This window comes from Echeneis naucrates, chromosome 1 (assembly GCF_900963305.1).
Source record: "Echeneis naucrates chromosome 1, fEcheNa1.1, whole genome shotgun sequence".
Lineage (NCBI taxonomy): Eukaryota > Metazoa > Chordata > Actinopteri > Carangiformes > Echeneidae > Echeneis > Echeneis naucrates.
The window spans coordinates 12320425-12342306 of NC_042511.1; the positions used below are offsets into that span (position 1 = coordinate 12320425).

The window sequence follows — 21882 nt, forward strand, 5'->3', positions numbered from 1 at the left end:
ATGTTTTTTTCTACAACCCTGCTTTCACGTAATGGTGTGATCCGTAATATCCCGCCCCCGCCGCCATTTTCCATGTTATTCTCTGTTGCCACACAGTGTTTCGCCAATTTTGAATGCACCTTTTTGTTAAATATCGTTGAGTTTGGGGCTTTAGATTCCCACCTCCTCCTGTTTAGCGGAGAGTGGAGTCGGACTCCATTTTCAGCCGAGGAGACGCCCAGATTCAGCAGCGATGTACATCAAACAGGTAAACTAGCATCTCCGTACTTGTTCGTGTTGCCGACTGTCACTAGCCTGACGTTAACTGTGCTAGCGCCCCTTATTCCGCTGAATGACTGTGCTCGGCATATCGAGGCTGCTTACACAGCATGACCTCAACTGAGCTACAGAGCTAAGACAAAGCACATCCAAGGCGGAATGCAGCGTTCATAGCTATCTTGCTTTGGGGCTCTACTCGGGATTATTGCTGCATTGCCCGCCCCCCTCTTCGTGATGCTAAGCTAACGCCACAAGGCTAGCGGGGGGTTAGAATGTGTTTCATTTCTTTATGGATTGTTGAACAGAGCTGTGTTATAATCGGGTTTACAACAGGTGTATATCATTCTGGGTGGCATTGCGACCCACTAAGCAATTGCTTGTCCGTTTACCGAGCATGCACATTGGTAAACGCCAGGAATGAGCACTATCCCATGTAGCTTCCGTCAGTAAAGGCCCCGGTGGAAACAGTCCCGATTATGATGTACTACTTACTTATTACTTTACTTGTTGCAGTATTCAGGTTTCACATGTTGAACATGTCGGGGAGGGCTCCTGTGGCAGCATAGCTGTGCTCCCCTCCTGCCTTTGCGGGGCTTTGACCCAATATGTGTGTAGCTAATGCGTGCTGCCAACACAGAGCAGGGATTTTGCAGACGCCGTACTCAGGCTGGTCTCCGGGCTCTTCCGCAGGTCATCATCCAGGGGTTCAGAAGTTACAGGGACCAGACTGTCGTAGACCCGTTTAGTCCAAAGCACAATGTCATCGGTGAGTTGTTTCACTTCAGCAAACCAGTTTGAATAACTCACCAAACGAAGCTGCTAAAACTTGTTTCATACAGTGAACATTTGTCATAATGTCCTCATTTTGAGCTTTTCTTGTTACAGTGGGAAGAAATGGGTCTGGAAAAAGTAACTTTTTCTATGGTATGTGAGCTTAAATTTAATATTTAATGGTCAAACATAGTTACCAAATATGTACTTACAGTTGAATTAAAACATGGCTGCTCTGTTTTCATAGCCATTCAGTTTGTGCTCAGTGATGAGTTCAGCCACCTACGACCTGAGCAGCGTCTGGCCCTGCTCCATGTAAGTACAGTCAAATATCATGCCATTGATTGATTTATTTCAAGATGGGAAATTAAGATGGGAACTAGTATTTATTGAAAGTGGTTGTTTAGACATTACTTGTTTGACTTTCTCATGTTGGCAGAAGCTTGTGCAGCTTCTTATTTGGTAGGTTGGAGAAGTCTTAATAGGATTAATTGTATTTCAATTTTAGGTATGATATTTATATTATAGAAGATTGAAACACGTTGGGGAATATTATTTAAGATCTGAAACTTTTCTTCCAAAATTGTCATTGTGTGTTTTTTCACTTGCCACTATAGGAGGGAACTGGTCCTCGTGTCATTTCGGCTTTTGTGGAGATTATATTTGACAACTCTGACAACCGGCTACCGGTAAGAATGGCAAATTTCATATTGATGATGTTGCTGCAATTCTTGACACACTTATTCTTTCCAGGTTAATAGTTTAGTTAGTTAATCCTTTCAGATAATACCCTGCCATCTTCAGATTTATCTCACAAATACTTTTTTAGTTTTCATTGCTGAGGCTGCTACGAGATTCATTTCAAAGTGTATTTGAATGCCACCTGTTTTACCTTGTTAATGTTTCAATTTGTATATATTTTTTGTCCTTATTAACTTTCCTACTGGTACACAGCTTATCCCATTTAATACCCATATTTGTACCAAAGATACTGAATACATGTACAGAAAGGCCATACATCTGAGGTTGGTGCCATCTTCATACAGTTGGTATTAACTGTCTCCCTAAATTGCTGATGACTGTTGTGACCACTGATTGTAGGTTCAGCTCTTGTAATACATACGATGTTAATTAGTTGAATGAGAAGCTAAAAAATGTATAAAACTGGGTACTAAATGTGAAATTTGTAGCCTGGTAATACTGTGGGGTAACCAGCCTATTTGTCATCTTTTTACACAAGTAATAAATGTCTCTCCTGCCAGATTGACAAAGAGGAAGTCTCCCTCCGCCGTGTGATTGGGGCTAAGAAGGACCAGTATTTCTTAGACAAGAAGATGGTGACGTAAGTATTGCTCTCTGGTGACTGTCTGTGATCCTGTGATTCCAGGAAATGACTACTTTGTGATTTATTTATTTTTTTTGATGGTATCTGTTATTGTTGCAGCAAGAATGATGTCATGAACCTTCTGGAGAGTGCCGGCTTCTCTCGCAGTAACCCCTACTACATTGTCAAGCAGGGAAAGGTGAGAAGGAAGTGTGTGGCAACGTCTCAGAGCAGTGTAATGCATCACAGTAAAAAGAGGCCTACAAGAAGAGAGCTGGCATCTTTTAATATTAGAAGCATAATCATCTTTATGATCAGTTTGAAGGATTGGTTGAAAATGTATCTGCAAAATGTGATGTACAACTTTGGTGATAAAACCTTACTGGTACACTCAACAGCAAGGCTTTCCCACTCATGCTTCATTTCAATTTTTACCTCAGATCAACCAAATGGCAACAGCACCTGACTCCCAACGTCTGAAGTTACTGCGAGAGGTGGCAGGAACACGGGTGTATGATGAGCGTAAGGAGGAGAGTATTTCTCTAATGAAGGAGACAGGTAATGGCAACATTGATACTTTATTTTACTTATCTTTTCAGTAATTGGCTTCGTATTGCCCCAAGCAGACAAATTATGATCTAAACAGTGATCAAAATACAAACAATTGAAGAATGTGATATTAATTTTCAAATTAAAGTTGTAAATATGACACTTTACATGTTGAACCTATAATTTAAATCTGAAATAATGTCAGCTCCAGTAAATTAAGTATGCACTTAATCTGATATATGTTTACCTCAGAGGGGAAGCGAGAGAAGATCAATGAGCTGCTGAAGTACATTGAGGAGCGCCTGCACACCCTAGAGGATGAGAAGGAGGAGTTGGCTCAGTATCAGAAGTGGGACAAGATGAGAAGAGCCCTGGAGTACACCATCTACAACCAGGAGCTGAACGAGACACGTGCCAAACTGGATGAGGTAGCAAAGTCAAGTTAAAAAAAAAACAAACAAAAAAACCAAAAAAAGCACTTGGTATATACAGATGAATAGACTTAATGTGTTGGATTCTGTGTTTGCCAACTGTGCAAGTATGAACTTGCCACTAGTCATCATCCAGAATATGACAGTGCAACAAGTATAGTATAGTATAGAATGTTTTGTGACTGAATTCAAATGCAAGTGACTGCTTATTTCAGCTGTCAAAGATTTGGACAATGATAAAATCAGAAATAAACGCCACTTATTTTGGTCACTTTTGGTGCACAAATCCTTTCCAAATCCTTTCCATACCATACATAGGCTTTCTGTTTAATATTTATGACTTTTCTTTCTTTGCAGTTGTCCACAAAGAGAGAAACTTGTGGAGACAAGTCCAGACAGCTGCGTGATGCCCAGCAAGATGCCAGAGACAAAGTGGAGGTAAAGCATTCTACTACTAAGGAATTATATTGTTATATCGGTTCAGAGAATAATTGAGAATAAACACTGTTATCACTAACAAGCTTTAATAATATTCAGAATAACTTTGCTTAATCTTAATCTGTGGTTTGTGTTATTCTATATAATAATACATTTAGGCAATAACTGGGCATTATATAAGCAAAATTTGTGAATGCAAAAGGTGTAATTTTGGTTCAGTCCTATCAGCCAAAACATGTGTAGCATGCATTAAAATAGTGAGTGGCTTGCTGCGGTCTTTGCTTTTAATCATTGGTTCGATACATATTACAAATGTAAATCCATGAACATAATTTCAGAGAATAAATTCAAATGTCCTGACTGACTGTGTGTATAAACAATGAGAGACATTTCAACTTAGAGGATGTAAACTGGTTTTAATTGATAATCCTTTGAAGAACCTCACACTGTGTTTATTTATATTTGCTCCCATTGTGATAGGAGACGGAGCGCGTTGTGCGGGAACTGAAGTCCAAGATCTCTGCCATGAAGGAGGAGAGAGAGCAGCTGTCGGCTGAGCGCCAGGAGCAGATCAAGCAGAGGACCAAGCTTGAGCTGAAGGCCAAGGACCTGCAGGACGAGTTGGCAGGCAACAGTGAACAGAGGGTACGGAAGCCTCCCATCTGCGTCACTCTGCACATGTGATGTTGCACCAACAACTCTCCCTCCTACTCCTTAATAACTATGCAGAAAGGGATGGTAGTTTCTCTTGATCTTCTCCATTCAACCCTGTTAGAAATGGAAAAGAAGAATTAATCTCCACAGTTGGTTCCCTTTCAAAGTGAGCAGAATCATCAGGGATTCATTTGATGTTGATAACCAATCTTCTGAAATGTGTTCAATGAAATTGAATTGATCCAATGTCATTCTTCTAAAACAAGAAATTTAATTTATGGAGTTAACAGCTCAATTTTTCAGTACAATGTTTTGCTGGTCCAGTAGTGGAATGATTTCAAAAGTGAAAGAGAGGAAGCACCAGGCTGCATATTGGACTCCATGCCATTAGCCCCACTATACATCATTCCTGGCATGAGTACTTGTGTACAGAGCTGGCAAGGATCACTCTCCGTATGGCTGTGTGTTCAGTGTGTGTTTGTGTGCACGTGTTTGTCTGAACATGATAATCATACATAACGGGTATGTTGGCTCAGTCTGTGTGTGAACCGTGATGGGTCCCAGGCAGCATGCTGGCTGGTGCTTGGATTAAACCCACCTGGCTACGCCTATCATAGCATCAGCCAAAAGTTATTGGAGCAAAATGAAAAGCAGGAGAAGCAGAAGTGCGTCACTGTTTGCTGAAGGTCCAGGTTTTATGCTTGACTTTGAAATCCAAATGGGGGAAAGTGGAAGTTTTCATACCTGTGGGAAAACAATCATCCTCAGAAAATCTAAAGCAATGGTCAGAAGCAAGGTCTGCTGTTCAAGTGAAGCCAAGATCATTCATTTTTCAAAATGGGTTCACATGGTGAAGGTTTTTCTCACAATTACTTGCCTATTGTATTTGGGGATAGTTCCTTGAATTCCAAGTCAAGAAAAAAAAATCCCTTGCAGAATTAGATTAAAATCTGAACATAAGTATAGATAGTGCTGCACTTAGGTGATGACGTGAGCAAACTAGTGCCTGTTCTGCTCAGTAGCCTCTGTTTTAACAAACTGCTTTTGTATATTATCTTTCCTCTGTCCTCCACTTTCAGTTTTATTCATTTCATTTTCTTTTCTTTTCCTCTGTATCTCTGTGGTTTTCTATTTATTGTAAAATATTCTTACTCTTCTAGAAACGGCTGCTTAAGGAGAGACAGAAGCTGCTGGAGAAAATCGAAGAGAAGCAGAAAGAACTGCAGGAGACTGAACCTAAATTCAATATGGTGAAGGAGAAAGAAGAACGGGGTATCTCCAGGTAGGGATGAGTCATTCTCATCTACAGTCCCTCATGGAGTTAGTGAACAGGCATAACTCGATGAGTCAGGCATCACATTTTGAATACTTATGCCTTACTTTGGGAGGCCAAAAGGGTAGATGCACATTGTCGTGACTGTGACAATTTATTATTATATTTGGCACAAATACTCTTCTCCAGGATTATCCGAGTAGAATTTGATTGTCAAAAGTGAAAGGTCAAGGGAACCTCACAACTTGTTTGCTTGCAACTTGCTAGCAAGATGTGTGCTATTGCAAGGTGGTGATTCTAGTTTTTTTTTTTCCTTGTGTGCCTTTTGAAAATCCAGATAAATTACCTGTACTTCCTTTGCAAATCCTGCCATGTATGTATCACTTGATCAAGTGTGCAGGTCAGCATGTTGGGGAAATAAATTGACTCTGTGGTCCCACCTCCTTCCAGACTGGCCCAAGCTACTCAGGAGAGGACGGACTTGTATGCCAAGCAGGGCCGTGGCAGCCAGTTCACATCAAAAGAAGAGAGGGACAAGTGGATTAAGAAGGAGCTCAAGTCTTTAGACCAGGCCATCAATGACAAAAAGCGGCAGATTGCAGCTATCCACAAAGACCTGGAGGATACAGAGACAAATAAGGAGAAGAACCTGGAGCAGTACAATGTAAGACTAAACTTGATGAAGAATTTGTTAAAATTTTTCCAACCTTCTGTGAACGAAATATGTTGGATTGCTGCATTCTTATTTGCAGTATTATTTTTGGAAGGAGTTAATTTTAGACTGGTAAAAAACACCCAGTCGCTGAACGGGTAGAGCACACAGCAAAAAAGGCTCAGTCCTGACCACAGAGGCCAAAGTTCAAGTCCGCTGTAAGGCTTTTACATGTATGCCATCCTCTCTCGCTACCTGACTCTTGTTTCTGTTTGTCACGTTACTGTTCAAATAAAGTGAAATGCCCCCAAAATATAATAGTATCTGCATTAGCTGTGGTTGAGGTTCTTTGGAGTGAATTGCAGTTACTGTTAAAGTTATGAAAATAATGCTACTAAAATGCTAAACTACTCACTCACCTGTAGATGGAAAATTAACAGTAAAATCTGATTTTTTTTATTTATTTATTTATTTTTTTTTTTTTTCCTTCCCAAGTGAACTTTAAAAAACTTTGGTCTAATCTAACCTCCTGACATGGGAGTATGTCTGAATCACTTTTAACTTCTCTCTTCAGAAACTCGATCAAGATCTGAATGAGGTCAAGACCCGGGTTGAGGAGCTGGACAAAAAGTATTATGAAGTGAAGAACAGGAAAGATGAGCTGCAGAGCGAAAGAAAGTAAGAACCCCATCTTTTCCTTTTAGCACACTCTTTAATATCACACCTATATTATAATTAATTTTAAAACTCAGCCCCTTGGGTTCATGCTATTTATTTTTATTGTCAAGTGCTACAAAGTATAATGACATGATTTTGATTCATCTTTACAAGTCATATCTGTATCTTACATTTAGCTGAAGGGATGAATTATTCACCCTTCCTCTAAGCTAATGTGAAGTTTCTGGTGGGCAACCTTTAGTTATATATCAGAATACTGTCTGCTCTGAATGTCACTGGGCCTTCCTGTCCCCTTTATATAACACAGGATGATGCCTAGGGACACCATTGTGAGACATTTCTTGCCCATAAGAGGTCTTCTGCAGTGATGAATTGGCTCATGTGCTAGTAGTAAAAAAATATTGCCAGGACAGATTCTTCCTGTCTTCTTGGAACACATTAAAGGGAGCATGAACAGTCTTGGCTCCACGCTCAGAGTGTATAAGACTCACTGTTTTGGTAAACTAAATTCCATTCATTTGAATAAAAGGAAATGATCATAGCTAAGTAAAAACAGAATTCTCAAATATCTTCGTCTATCCACAAATCCATCACGCACTCTTCACTTCTCCACCGTTTTAGTCTTCTCGAAGGTGAAAAGACAGCATAACAACTTCAACTGTGTCATGAAACAGTATAAACAAGATAAAAAAATAAAAATCAGTATAATTTCATTATCTTTTTTTCCTTTTCCTCATGTATCCTATAACTGTAATAGACTAAAGTGTTAGCTTGATTCTAATTGTTGTTTTAAGACATACCTGACATAAAAAGAGAGTCATTATTTGCAAACACAGAAGCATAGGATGAAACTGTAGAAGTTTAATTTGAGATATGTTCTTTTAATAGACAAATTACATTGGAATTCTTGGTAGAAATTATATTTAAGTTATTTCTGCATAAAAGAGAGCACAAAAGATCACAGTGATTTCATTGAGATGTCCGATGTTTTACTGTATATTTCCATACTGTCTGACTCCTGTTCCTGCTAGTATCTGGCTGTGGTTGAGTTTTGGTGTTGGTGACATAAGTGTAACAGTGTGTGGCTGTCTGTGTCTCTCCAGCTACCTGTGGCGTGAGGAGAACGCAGAGCAGCAGGCCCTGGCAGCTAAACGAGAGGACCTGGAGAAGAAACAGCAGCTCCTTCGAGCAGCCACCGGCAAGGTCAGTGTCTCTCCTCATGACTGCGTAAATACTGTCTTGCATAACTCAACATTATGCCTGATGCTTCCGTCTGGACATAAGTGAAGTGTGTGTATGTGAGCACAGGAAAGGAAAAGTACAAGTAGTACGCACACCCATCTGAAGAAGTACTGCTTGACATTAGCTGAAGAATGGCCTAAATCCTCACAGCAGCAGTCAATTAGTGAACTTATGAAATGCCCTGCTGTAACAGAGACAAGACGCCAGTTGCAGCATGTTTATATACTTGCTGTTCTGCAAATTATGCATATGAGCTGTGCGCTGTCAGTGAGTATAGATTGTGCCAATCCATTCCCTCCTCCTGTGATTTGTATTGAAATATCGATGCTGTCATCAGTGTGTAGTCGACTCACTTTCACCACACTGGTGTCGACTTAAAAAAATTTGCAGTCATGCAACCCCTAGTACACACTCTCCCTGCTTTCTTCTGAGCATGAGACTAGTAAGTTGGAGGGATAGCTGTCATGCTTCAAATTCATTGAACTGCCACACATCTTTTAATTAATAATAATTAATAGTAATGTGAGAGAAGAAAGGGTGACAGAAGGGATAGTAAATCAAACTCCAAGTGAAAAAGTTCTTCAAACTCCAAATGAGCCCACCCAAATACTGCAGAGGATTCACTTGGTGACTCAGACAATTGTTAGGTTAACCTGGATCTGCCTCACTCCAGGCACATTATCATAGTCAGCTGAATTTACATATGACTCACTCTGTTGCCTCAAACTATATCTGCCAGCCGTTTCTTCTGGGTGGACACATCAATCAAATATCACTTATGAATAATCTCTGACATGAAAGAGTTTTTTTTTGGTCTTTATAAGTTCCTGCATTTTTTATTTTTTATTTATTTATTTATTTTTTTTTTTCTTCTTCCCATTCGTTCTAGCTGATTCATCCCAACTTCTGGCTTTGATATGCTCTGTATATCCTCTCTACACTACAACAGATCATTGTGGTGCACAATATAGCAAATTTCTTCTGTTTTTATAACCCACAATAAGAGCTACCATAAATATTGAGGCAGCAAGTCTTACCAAGTCTTTTTACCTGGAAATGTCATCAGTTTAGAAAGCCCACTGGAACAATGTTGTATATTAATTTAAATTTTATGCTCAGTTTATTTTGGTATTGTTTTGTATTTGGTTTGAGATAATTATTTTCTTTCTTGTGTTCTCTCCCAGGCAATTCTGAATGGCATTGACAGCATCAACAAAGTCCTTGAGCATTTCCGTCGGAAAGGAATCAACCAGCATGTCATCAATGGTTACCACGGCATTGTAATGAATAACTTTGAATGTGAGCCTGCTTTTTATACCTGTGTGGAGGTGACTGCTGGTACCAGGTAAGGACTGTTTTAGTAGTATGGTGTTGCTCAATACTGCTTTGGCAGCCAGATAGATTGCAATATTTGTGTTTGAGTTTTGTACCTTATTTAGAATTTATTATGTAGCTCTTATAAAATAATAACAACCTTTAAGGCATATGGTATACCATATGCCTTAAAGATTATTATTTTTATCTGGAGGTTTTCAGCAACAGAAAATCAAATGGCAGTCATAGTCTCATGTTTGCCTGTTATTGGATCAGATATTTTGGATACTCAGGATATATAGATTTTGTCCATTTTCCTGAATGACACTGTTTTGCTTTCTACTGTGGTCATGTCTGGAATTTTCTCTTTTCCATTGTGATTACTCTTCGCAAACCTACCTGCGCTAATGTTTCCCAGACTGTTCTATCACATTGTGGAAACTGATGAAGTCAGCACCAAAATACTGATGGAGTTTAACAAAATGAACTTGCCTGGAGAAGTCACATTCCTGCCCTTGAGCAAACTAGATGTGAGGGACACCGCCTATCCAGAGACCAATGTAAGTGATGTACATAAAATGCATCCAGTGCTTTCCAAGTATTGAGTTGCAGCCTCGATAGTGAATGAAGTTATCTAACTCTGGTGATATGCACATAAAGCATATATAGTCATTTTAAAAACAAAGCACTTGCACTTGCCTCAACTATCAGCACCCTCAATTTATCCTAATTGTACCAGATCTTCATTTCACTGTTAACCATTCTTCAATGTTTGTGTGATGATATCGATTGTAGTATTTCCTACTTTGTTCATACCGACTTGTCTCAATACTCAAAGGATGCCATCCCGATGATCAGCAAACTCCGCTACAGCCCCAACTTTGACAAGGCCTTCAAGCACGTGTTTGGGAAGACTTTGATTTGTCGGAGCATGGAGGTTTCCACTCAGTTGGCCAGGGCTTTCACCATGGATTGTATAACACTGGAGGGTAAGCTGAGCAACTGGCAATACACCACTATTTAAACCGAACGGGACAGGTCAGTCCATGGCCAGAGCCATGGATTTGAACTCTGTAGTTGTCCTTAACCTCTTTTCCAGAGGTGCCATGCAAATGCCCGTTGTGAAAAATGTTAAGAACTGGACATGTACTTGTTTGAGTCATACTATTTTGTCCTTTTGTTGATTTTAAGAGCTTTGGCTCTTAATAGCAAACTAAAGCAGGATCTGTGACATGCCTGATAACAGTTCTGCTATAGCCTTTTACTTATATCTTGTAAACAAAACAAAAAATCTCGGAACCTCCTAGGTGACCAGGTGAGCCACCGCGGAGCACTGACAGGAGGCTACTATGACACCAGAAAGTCTCGTCTGGAGCTGCAAAAAGACATGAGAAAGGCTGAGGAAGAGTTGGGTGAGCTGGAAGCCAAACTCAATGAGAACCTCCGTAGGAACATTGAACATATCCTTTTTAATAACATGAAGTGAGACCCCCCCCCCTTTCAGCAAGACAATGTTGCAAAAAATTTTGGTGTCATGCTCTACTGGAAAGGTGGAGCAATTTTTATCTTGAGATTTGTTTTACAGTTTTAAGAAGTGCCTTTTTCACTTGCTGTGCTACAAACATGTTTGCGTTGTGAACTGCTGTGATATCTGGATTTTCACTTTGGGTCTTTCTTTTCTCTTCAATCTTTCACTTCGTCATAATTACAGATTTTTACATAATTTAAATATTATTTATTAGAGCAGATTGGGTTGAGTCATATTTGAATACTAGACAGTTGTCAGATGAGTGTACATCCTATGAGCTTTAACAGAGGATATTATTTCACTCTCTCAGAATATTTTGACTCTATGAACGCCAGTAAAAAAAGTAGATGAACATTGAGTGCTGCCCTCATTAAATACTGGTTGATGCCATGTTGCTGAGCCTGTATTTTAAATGTGTCTTAAATCTATCTTGGTTATGGAGATGCCTCAAAGCCAGCAGGAGGCTGACTCAGATGCAAGCAGGTCAAGAAAGATTAGTGAATATGATGTCATATCGGCCAGAGCCATGACTCACTGCTCAAGAGCCCATAGAGACAAAACAGGCGGATCAAAGAGGATTTGTGTTTGCGTGTATGGCATGTTTATAGATATAGTAACTTCCGGCCAGGTATGATTATCTGTGTGTTTGCACACCTGTGTAATTGTGTATCGCTTCTCACTTGCAGGCAGTTGTGCGTATACAGGTTAATGTGTGCACCTGGCAGTTATGTGTATGAGTGAATAGGCAGGGGAAATGGATGGGTCAGTTGATGTCATGGCACTTGTCCTTCACTCCTGCAGTAGTGAGTCAGCGACCATGTCAATTATTTAAAAGCCTCTTGTCGCTCATTCTCCACCTCTGCCCTGTCGGTAAGCATGAGATTACGCAGATGCACTCACCTATCCCTTCTATTTTAGTTTGCCATCTCCTTTTTTCCATCAGCATCACATTGCAGTGGAGTTATTGAGTTTTTGCAATGACTATAATTGCTATGATTCTTCAGTTTGACAATGCGAAATTCACACAATTCAATTTTTATTCCCTGGAGTCGAAGTGTCCACTGATGTTGATGCAGGCTTTTCTTTAAAAAGCCATTTAAAACAGGCCCGGTAGAAACCTGATTTCAGCTGATCACTTTCAAGAAAATTTGATCTCTGTCTGCCCAGGGTAACAGACAGACCAGTCCTTTGAGTTCTTGTAGCCTTTGTAAATCTGGAGATTGATTTTGATTATTGAGTACCATGAAACCTTAAAGGATCCGAAATGTATTTGAAAGCCTGGGAGATCAATAAACCTGTGTAGTAAATTTAATGATGAGTATGTGCAGCACTTCTGAATCCTGGGCCCTGGGGATGTGCTCCAGAAAGTGGGTCTAATGAAAGCAGGTCTAACCCTGAAGCCACAGACACTGACTGTGGTCTATGAGCAGTGATTACTCATGTTGTGTTTTTTTTTTTTAATTTATTCTGATGAACAGATTTCTTTTCTCAGGATTCATTAGGTCAAAGGTAAATCAACAAGGGTAATGTGGTCAACTGATTTATCAACTCAACTTGAAAATAGTTTTTAGGTATTTTAGACTGATCATTGAAAGAAACTCAAAATTTCATCCAATAAGACCATTATACTTCCTTAACGGCTGCCCCCACGTATCAACAATGAGATTGACCAACTGATGAACCAGATGCAGCAGATTGAAACACAGCAGAGGAAGTTTAAGGCATCTAGAGATAGTATACTGTCAGAGATGAAGATGCTAAAGGAGAAGAGGCAGCAGTCAGAGAAGACTTTTATGCCCAAGGTAAGCTGACAATGACAATAATTTAAACACATAGAGGTGCCCCAGGACCATGGTCATTAAGGCCTGACTTAAGAGATCTTTTTTTTTTTTTTTTCCCCTCTTCTTCTTTTATTCCACTCATAAAAGATTTATGTCCAGCTTGCTCCGCCCCTGCAAGTCTGTGCAATCTGCTGATGTCTTTTGTTTTTACATCTGCTTCCTTTTTAGCAACGCAGTCTCCAAAGTCTGGAGGCCAGTCTCCATGCCATGGAGTCCACTAGGGAGTCACTGAAGGCAGAGCTGGGTACAGACCTGCTTTCTCAGCTTAGCCTGGAGGACCAGAGGCGTGTTGATGACCTCAATGATGAGATCCGTCAGCTCCAGCAGGTCAGGGGGTTGATGGGACATGGATGTAGGTTCTGTGGCTCACATTGTTACATTTGGAAATTAACTGACTGGCCCACCTCATGAAAGTGATGTCTCGGCAATGCAGTGAAGGACTTTCTTTAATTTGGCAGAATCATTCACTTGCACTCTAAGCTGATTTGACTTGAATTGATAAGACTTTTTAGTGGTCAAATGTCCTGCTAACCTGACAAAACGTAGTTTGGTCTTGTGAACACAGTATTTTAACTTTAATACAGCCACCCTAGAGCCTTCAAGTTACCATATTGTTTGAGATGTAGAAAAAGTACAACTATCAAAATAGTCATGTTTATAATGTAGTCCATTTAGAAAACATTTTATTCTAATCAGCAGTGAATGTTGTCACATTAGGCCAGGAAAGGTAAGATTGCAAAGGCAGAAAGTATAAAAACTGGGCTTTATATAAATAATTGCCAACATGTCTCACCTTTCTGAGCTGTTAAAGGAAATGGGTTTTTTTTCTTCTTCTACTAACACACACAAGATAAAACTGTGCTCGTAGATATTGATTAGCTGGATTCCTCTAATTACTTGTTAATGTGCACTTGTTTTTAAAAAAAAAAAAAACAGGACCAACCTTGTTGTGTTGTTTGTTGATAATATTCCCAACCACAGGACAACAGACAGTTGCTGAATGAGAGGATCAAGCTGGAAGGCATCATGACGAGAGTGGAAACCTATCTCAATGAGAACTTACGGAAACGCCTTGACCAAGTAGAGCAGGTGAGTTGTCACCATAGAAACATAGTGAATAAGTATGCCACGATTTTTATATTGCATAATACAAGAATAAATGTTTTTCTTTTTTTAATGAATAAAGTTGTAAATTACAAATAGTTGCTTGCATAACCAGAAAGTTCAGTTTGTATTTGCAGTTGTTAGTCGACACAGTTACTGAAATGTGTTGAATTTGTGGTCTGGAGAGTCTCTGACTCAGTCCTTTGATTTATACAAGTCAGAAAAGGGGCATTATTATTTGCATAACCCTCTTTTTTGATGTGGCCTGATTTGCAATGACACAGGAGCTAAATGAGCTGCGAGAGACTGAAGGAGGCACAGTGCTCACGGCCACAACATCTGAGCTGGATGGCATCAACAAACGTGTGAAAGAGACTTTGGCTCGATCAGAAGGTACACAAAGTCCTAAAGATGCAAAAGAAAGGTGGTGGTAGTGTGTTAGTTTCCAGTGACATTTTAATAAGTAACATAAACACAAATGTGTTATTGCGTTATTAAAAAAAAAAAAAAAAAAAAAAAAAAAGATACGTCGGTCTGTTGAAAAAAATAAGGAGATGTTTATTTTAACTTAAATACTCAAATTTTGGTGGAGCTTAGCTGAGAACAGTGAATGATTTTTAAAATGGACAGGGTTTTTCTTAGAACAGAGTCCCTGTCTTAAGTCTGGTTATTACAGTGCTGGGCTGTGGGCTCATATCTGTCAAAAATAATCACATGCAACATTTCCCACGCTGGTCTGGAGCAAAACCCTGCTGTCGTGCTTACGGTCATTGGATCACTAAAAGACTGTGTGACATCTGACTTTGTATTCTAGTGTTCTGTGGCTTTTTATTTTATTATTCTTTTAATTTATTTATTTATTTTTTTTTATTTTAGTCTGCACTGGACTGCATCATGCAATCTGGACAGAATTTCAGATTTCATACCAGATCAACATATGGACACATTTACACTAACTAAACATAAAATGTTACAGAACATGTGAGAAGAGAAAAATGTGATGGCACAGTCTGCCTGCACAGTTGTTTAAATATTCTGGTGGATCTGTGACTCATATGAGGTTGATAGAGGACGTCGTCAGTAATCACTTGTTCCTTTTTGCTTTGATAACTGTCACTAACTTATTAAAGACATACATAGTGTGCCCTTATTCCTAAGTATGTATTATTTCCTCCTGTGTTTTAGTTTTCTAGTCATGATTCAGTCAAGAATCTCACTTTGAACAAACTGTGAGAAATAGCCTCTATTTACGGGCTGGTTGATAAAGGTAGGAAAGCCAAATGGAGTAATTGTGTCTAATAACTTTTTTTTTTTTTTTTTTAAGGTTTTAATAGCCTTAGAAACTAACTTTGACAGAGTGACCATTTTCACAACCAAGCACTTTGTGAACTGCATCAGTCAGCCTCTTTAAACCTCCCTCATTACCTCCTTCATTGTGTTCCCCAGATCTGGATTCTCTGATTGACAAGACAGAGGCAGAGATCAAGGACCATATAAAGAGCATGGAGCGCTGGAAGAACATTGAGAAAGAGCAGAATGATGCCATCAACCATGACACCAAGGAACTGGAGAAAATGACCAACAGACAGGGCATGCTGCTGAAGAAGAAAGAAGAGTGCATGAAGAAGATCAGAGAGCTCGGCTCACTGCCTCAAGAAGCATTTGAGAAGTACCAGACCCTCACACTTAAACAGGTGTGTAAACACACAGACACTGCCTATTGATGATGCACGTGGGTTTCTGCACTGTTACAATATTAGTGTTTAATGTGGATTTATATATTAGAGTCAGTTAGTGTCCTTATTCATTTTAGAAGTACAAAACTACTTTGACTTTTTTCCATCCATCCATCTTCTGCCACTTTTCCGTTATTGGGGCGTGAGGGGTGCTGGAGCCAATCCCAGCCAACGTTCTGGGCAAGAGGTGGGGTACACCTTTTTTTTTTTTTTTCCCTCCTTGGCCATTAGGGAGGAGATGGATTAAGACCAGACCATCCAGTCTCTGGTCTAGTCTAGATTGTTGTTGATTTTATAGCCAAATATTTTTATTAAATCCTCGTTTTATGCTAAACGTCAGCCCTTTGATTCGTATTATAGCCCACAGCCGCCATTTCCTGAGATCCGAATCATTAAGAAACTGGTGAAAAGCTAGATCTGCTTGTTTTTTCTTCGAGTTGCTACAAAAAGGCACACTACAACTGATGTGACTCTGAGGAGCTGTGTTTGTTACCGGTGAATTCATGCCCGCCGTCATGTTTTGTTTATGTTTTGTTATGTTTTGTTATGTTAATTGTTTATCCCTAAAAGGGTCCATTGTGGATGTTAAACCCGTTGCGGCATTCAGGTACAGGTCTGAAGTGCTATGAAGGGAAGTTGCGTGATAGCAGAAGTGAGGATGTGTTCAACTTCTTCTGTGTATCCTATGTTACTGCCTGAAACACATTTTGGATCTATTTGGGGTTAGCACACACACACACACACACACACACGCACGAATGTGCACACACGAGATAGGTTTATTTCGCTTAAGGAATAACCCTCAAGGCCATGACATCACCCACTTGCCAGTGACTCAGACAGTAGTTAGTGCTCGGTCTGGTTTCCCCCCCAGCCAAATGCATCTACGAGCTTAGTATGTGAGTTGAGTGGTCTTGGCTGCATCTTTCCTAAGTGTCTGAGTATGTAAATTGTGTGTGTTTCTGTATGCATGTCCTCATCCCTCTTTGACAATGCTGAAAATAGCCTCACATTTTCTCAACCACACTCACATAGTTAGTCTTTTTCCACAGGATGCTGCCTAGGGTAAGATGGTGCTGTTGATTGCAGAAGTGGATGAGAGAACCAATTATGAATGGCTCTTGTGCATGTTCCCTCCATAATTGGTGATTCAAACGGATAAATTTATGGTTTGAGAGTTTAGAGAATGTGTTTCGCATTTGAGATAGACTAAACAAGTTGTTATTTAATGAGGTAATGCTATCTTTAGAAATTAATAGACTGTGTAAAAGCACTTTAAAATACTTTGTCATAATGGGTCTGAATTTATGTCTTTTGATGTGTATGTGAATGCAAAATTCGAAAAAGTGATAATCATACAAATTTGTTAAGAGGCTGCTTACAGTTAATTAAATGACAAGTTAAACTGCAGATTTGCTTTCACTATCATACCCTTGCACATCTTTATGCCTCATCTGTGATGTGAAAGCATCAGATTTCCAAAGAGTTTGGGACTTTGTTGAGATTGCTGCCTTCCATTTTGTTGTTTTGCAACATCAATGTGAAATTAACTTAGTTTTAAACATTAACAGACAAATTATATTATCTAGATGGAATTTCTGAAACATGGGTTAAACTGGCTCTCTTTGTTTAATGGAATAGCCAGCAACCTCATTGCCTGGAAAAATAAAACACCAAAAAAATAAAGTCTTATTAACATGGGTAAGAGTGGAATAAAAGAACCTGCCTTTCCTCCCCAACAGTTGTTCCGAAAACTAGAGCAGTGCAACACGGAGCTTAAGAAGTACAGTCACGTCAACAAGAAAGCTCTGGACCAGTTTGTCAACTTCTCTGAGCAGAAGGAAAAACTTATCAAGCGTCAGGATGAGCTGGACCGTGGCTACAAATCCATCATGGAGCTCATGAATGTCCTGGAACTGCGCAAATATGAGGCCATTCAGCTGACCTTCAAACAGGTCAGTAGCATTAAGTCAGACATAGCTAAAACATCAGTGACATCATGTAGCCTGTGCTTAAGTCGAAGAGATCGGGTAAGACATTGACAGTAGTTATGTTCTCTTTATGTTGACTGTATTCTTGAAAATGTTTCTTAGACATAGCAAAATTGTGTGTTAATGATTTAGCAATATAACCTGAAAATATACGTTTGGGAGTTAAACTAAGAGTCATTGGTCCAACATAAATGTGAATTTATGGTTTTCCTTGTCATACTAATAAAGAAACATCCTCTGAACATCTGAATATTCATTAAAACCTTAAATGGTTTAGCAGGTAACTCTACTGGAGTTATACAAACTATGGGCCTTCATTTAATGAGGGCCAACAAACCCCTTAAATCAACCTTTTCCCAACAGGACAAACATGACTGGCATAGAAATATCAAAACATTGCTCTTTTAAGCAATATTCTAATAGTATTAATGTGCTATTTCTTTAGTTTTTGGACAATCTGACTAATTGTTTCACTTAGTATTTAACAACAAAAACATTTAATTAATTTCAACATTTCAATTGAACCTCACATTATCTGTTCTAATTTGGCATATATTCACTTTTTACCTACTCTTGCCTCATTTCTTCCTCCTCAGGTGTCAAAGAACTTCAGTGAGGTTTTCCAAAAGTTGGTACCAGGTGGCAAAGCTACACTAGTGATGAAGAAAGGTGATGCTGAAGGCAGCCAATCACAGGATGAGGGCGAGGGCGGTGCAGACAGCGAGAGGGGCTCAGGCTCACAAAGCAGCGTTCCTTCAGTCGACCAGTTCACTGGAGTTGGCATCAGGGTCGGTATAAGGTTTCATATTCATGTCATGTATTTTTACCACAAATATATTCCCTTCTCCAATATTGAACAATTCAGTATATATATTCACATTTGTTGGATTTTTCACCTCAATCAATCATATTTATATACTAAGAGATAGTATAGTCTGAATAATTCCCAGACAACAAAACCAATCAGTAATTTTGCTCATCTGTTGGCACATTTGTCTTCTCAAAACAGAGAATCTGAAAAAGTCAGTCATTTAACCAAAAATAGCAACTTTTGCTCTGTTTCCAATTTGTGTGCAATTTGACCACCTAAACCTTGTCTTTGTGTCCTGAAGGTGTCTTTCACAGGGAAGCAGGGGGAGATGAGAGAGATGCAGCAGCTGTCTGGAGGTCAAAAATCTCTTGTGGCTTTGGCACTGATATTTGCCATCCAGAAGTGTGACCCTGCCCCTTTCTACTTGTTTGATGAGATTGACCAGGCCCTCGATGCCCAACACAGAAAGGCTGTCTCAGGTAAAGTCTTTCCAGAAATGTATGAGAAGAAGCAAAGGAAATAGAAGCTTCTACATTTTAATACAGGCTCTACTTTGTTGTTCTTACATCATGTCTCACAGGTGATTTAAAATTCATTGTTGGATTCATTTAGGATGCATTTGCGATGGGAAATCTTTTTGTTCATCACTAAATTGTGGTTTCCATTCTTTGTGACAAAATGATGACTCAACTTTTGATCCTTCTCTGTTAATTTCAGACATGATAGTGGAGCTTGCAGGCCATGCCCAGTTCATCACCACTACATTCAGGCCTGAGCTGCTCGAGTCTGCTGACAAATTCTATGGTGTGAAGTTCAGAAACAAGGTGAGTTTTCGACTGAAAGGCAGGAAGTGTTTGACTTTGTAATGCCTCCATGCAAGCGACAGCAGTATATTTTTGCGTTGTCAATCCCACTCTTGTAAAAGTGATATGTCAATAATGCCCTGAGGGATTTTTTTCCCCTGATTTGGTTAAAACATTCTTTCATTAATTAAACCTGCTTGTACCTGCTGACTTTGGGCTAAAAATGATATTAAAAGACTGAAACACTGCGAAGGTACACTGTCTGCCTTTCACCATGTTTTGACGAACACAAAACAAACCCACGTTGCTTGTGAGAAACACAGCTGGGGACACTGCTGCTGTTACAACAGCTAATGTGAGTTAAATTAGCCACAGGGAGTGACCATACTGCATGATCACATTGAGCGAATGACGAGGAGCATTTCTACCACAACCTGACATGAAAATAATTATTGTTTTATCTTGGTAACATAACACATGGTGTTAATAGTAAAAGACGATTCTGGTCATTACTATACGCTGTAACTTAGGAAGAGAAAATATATATAAAATAAATCAATAAGCCATATCTCTGAGTCAGTTCTGCATAAAACCATATATTTGGGTCAGCAGGGGGGACCGGCCTTATGGTTGAGAAAAAGACAGTAGACTGAGCTTCCAACCAGCCGTTCTGTCTTTGAACAAAGAAACAAATGTGCGTACATGTGGAATAAATACAAATGTGTTAATGCCTGTTTCATGAACAGAGCAACAACCACAATGTTCTGCCAATCATGTGATTATTTGTTTACCTTATTTCTGTTACCAATTCTGTTGAGTCTCCCATCATTGGTCAGATTGTTTTCATGAGGAAATGCCCCCTTTGAATTTTTTGGTTTCATAACTTAAATGACCTCCTTAGGCAGAATGTCTCAATAGAGGCATTGAATGCTCATTAATTGTGCATGTCTCTGTATTGTTAGGTGAGTCACATTGATGTGATCACAGCGGAGCAGGCCAAAGACTTTGTGGAGGATGACACCACCCATGGTTAAAAGTCCTCTTCGCTTCACCCGTCTCCTCCTCCTCCAAACCACAAGGACACTGCTTAGCCTGAAGCCTTTCGCAACAAGGTTCAAAGACATAACTTCCTCAGTCCATCGGCCATTTTTTGTTCTTGTGTTAAAAGTTAAACTTAGTTTCTCTACTAGTGGTTATTTAATTGGGTATATGTTTATTGTCAAGGTTTTACATAATTTCATGCTCATAAAGCTCCAAATGTGGATGAAATGTATTAAAATTCTGCAGTTAGGAGATATTTGTGATGCCACATTTTTCCATATTGCAATGCTACTGTGTGGATATGTCCCAGAAGTGCAGTTCCTTTTGCTTAAAAAAAAAAAACAACAACTTTATTTTAAGAAGAGGTCCTGAGGAGAGCACCAGTTACTTTTAGTCTTACTGAATTTATCAAACAAACAATAGAGATGAGCTGACAGTAGTTTATCTTCCAGATGATATAACAAGCCAGAGATGCTCTTTAAGGTAACAAGCCCTCTGAACTTTTTCATAAAACAAATCACCTTGTGTACAGTAAAACATTTTTGATATGGCTTAGATGAAGGTTGTTGCTGAAACCTTTAAAGTTCACTGGAGATGGGTCTTGAGGTGATTATTGAGGAGCAGGGGGTAGTGTAAGGTTTCTGTAATGTATACTCTTTGTACTCATGAAACAATGCTAACCTCTTATAACCAGCCATGTGGCTTAAAATGTTTCAATGGTTGTTCGTATATTGTGTAATTTCCTGTTTTTAGGACATTCAAATATATGAAAGGTTTAATTCCAAATACTAGATATCCATTTTGGAAATCAACACAGCATCTGATATAATATTTCGATAACAGAAGTGATTCTCCGCTGGATGGGTCGATCAATTTGGGTCCTCAAATGAGTCAAAACATGGCTGGTAAGCTAAGTTGTAATTAATCATTTGTTGATTTTCCTAATGGATTCATTGTTTGGGATTAAACCAATCATATGTTTACACCTAGTTTCAAATATGCTTTTTTAAACGTTTTGTTCCTTTCCATGTAATAAAAAAAAAACTCAAAAAATAATAAAAGATTTAAAAATAAATGATAGTATTAGATGTTACTATAAATGTCCACAAGGTGGTGCTGTGCCACCTACGCCTGACAACCCATCGTCATACTGGCATTTTTTTTTTTTTTTTTTACAGAAATTCATTCACAGGGCAAATTTTGTGCCTGAGAATGGATTTTGATTCATATACAGAAAATATGAATAAATTAAAACAATCATCCTTTTCTCATATTTGTATGCATTTTTCTGAGAAGAATTAGAAAACAACTTTAATTTTGGAAAAAAAAATTGCATGTTGTCAGTAATTTTTGGGAAATGTGAAATGTGTGTTCTTGTTGACATTATTATTTGTGTTTGTGGGTATATCTTAGCATTGAAATGTAGAGGGCGTTTCACACTTC

At 39.0% G+C, this 21882-nt stretch overlaps 1 protein-coding gene across 1 annotated transcript; it reads left to right on the top strand.

Moving 5' to 3' along the window:
- The first annotated feature begins 73 nt into the window (after nt 1-73).
- Nucleotides 74-20826, top strand: smc3 (structural maintenance of chromosomes 3). The gene is made up of 29 exons (XM_029503826.1): nt 74-247; nt 949-1024; nt 1144-1182; nt 1277-1344; nt 1647-1718; nt 2292-2371; nt 2474-2552; nt 2794-2911; nt 3155-3330; nt 3691-3771; nt 4252-4416; nt 5586-5707; nt 6149-6362; nt 6925-7028; nt 8132-8231; nt 9455-9615; nt 10003-10144; nt 10423-10573; nt 10892-11044; nt 12763-12914; nt 13122-13280; nt 13935-14042; nt 14342-14450; nt 15504-15751; nt 17536-17748; nt 18381-18572; nt 18897-19074; nt 19313-19419; nt 20361-20826. Exons 1-29 carry the CDS (start codon nt 233-235, stop codon nt 20430-20432), a joined length of 3654 nt encoding a protein of 1217 aa, XP_029359686.1. The 5' UTR covers nt 74-232; the 3' UTR covers nt 20433-20826.
- Nucleotides 20827-21882: the final 1056 nt, after the last annotated feature.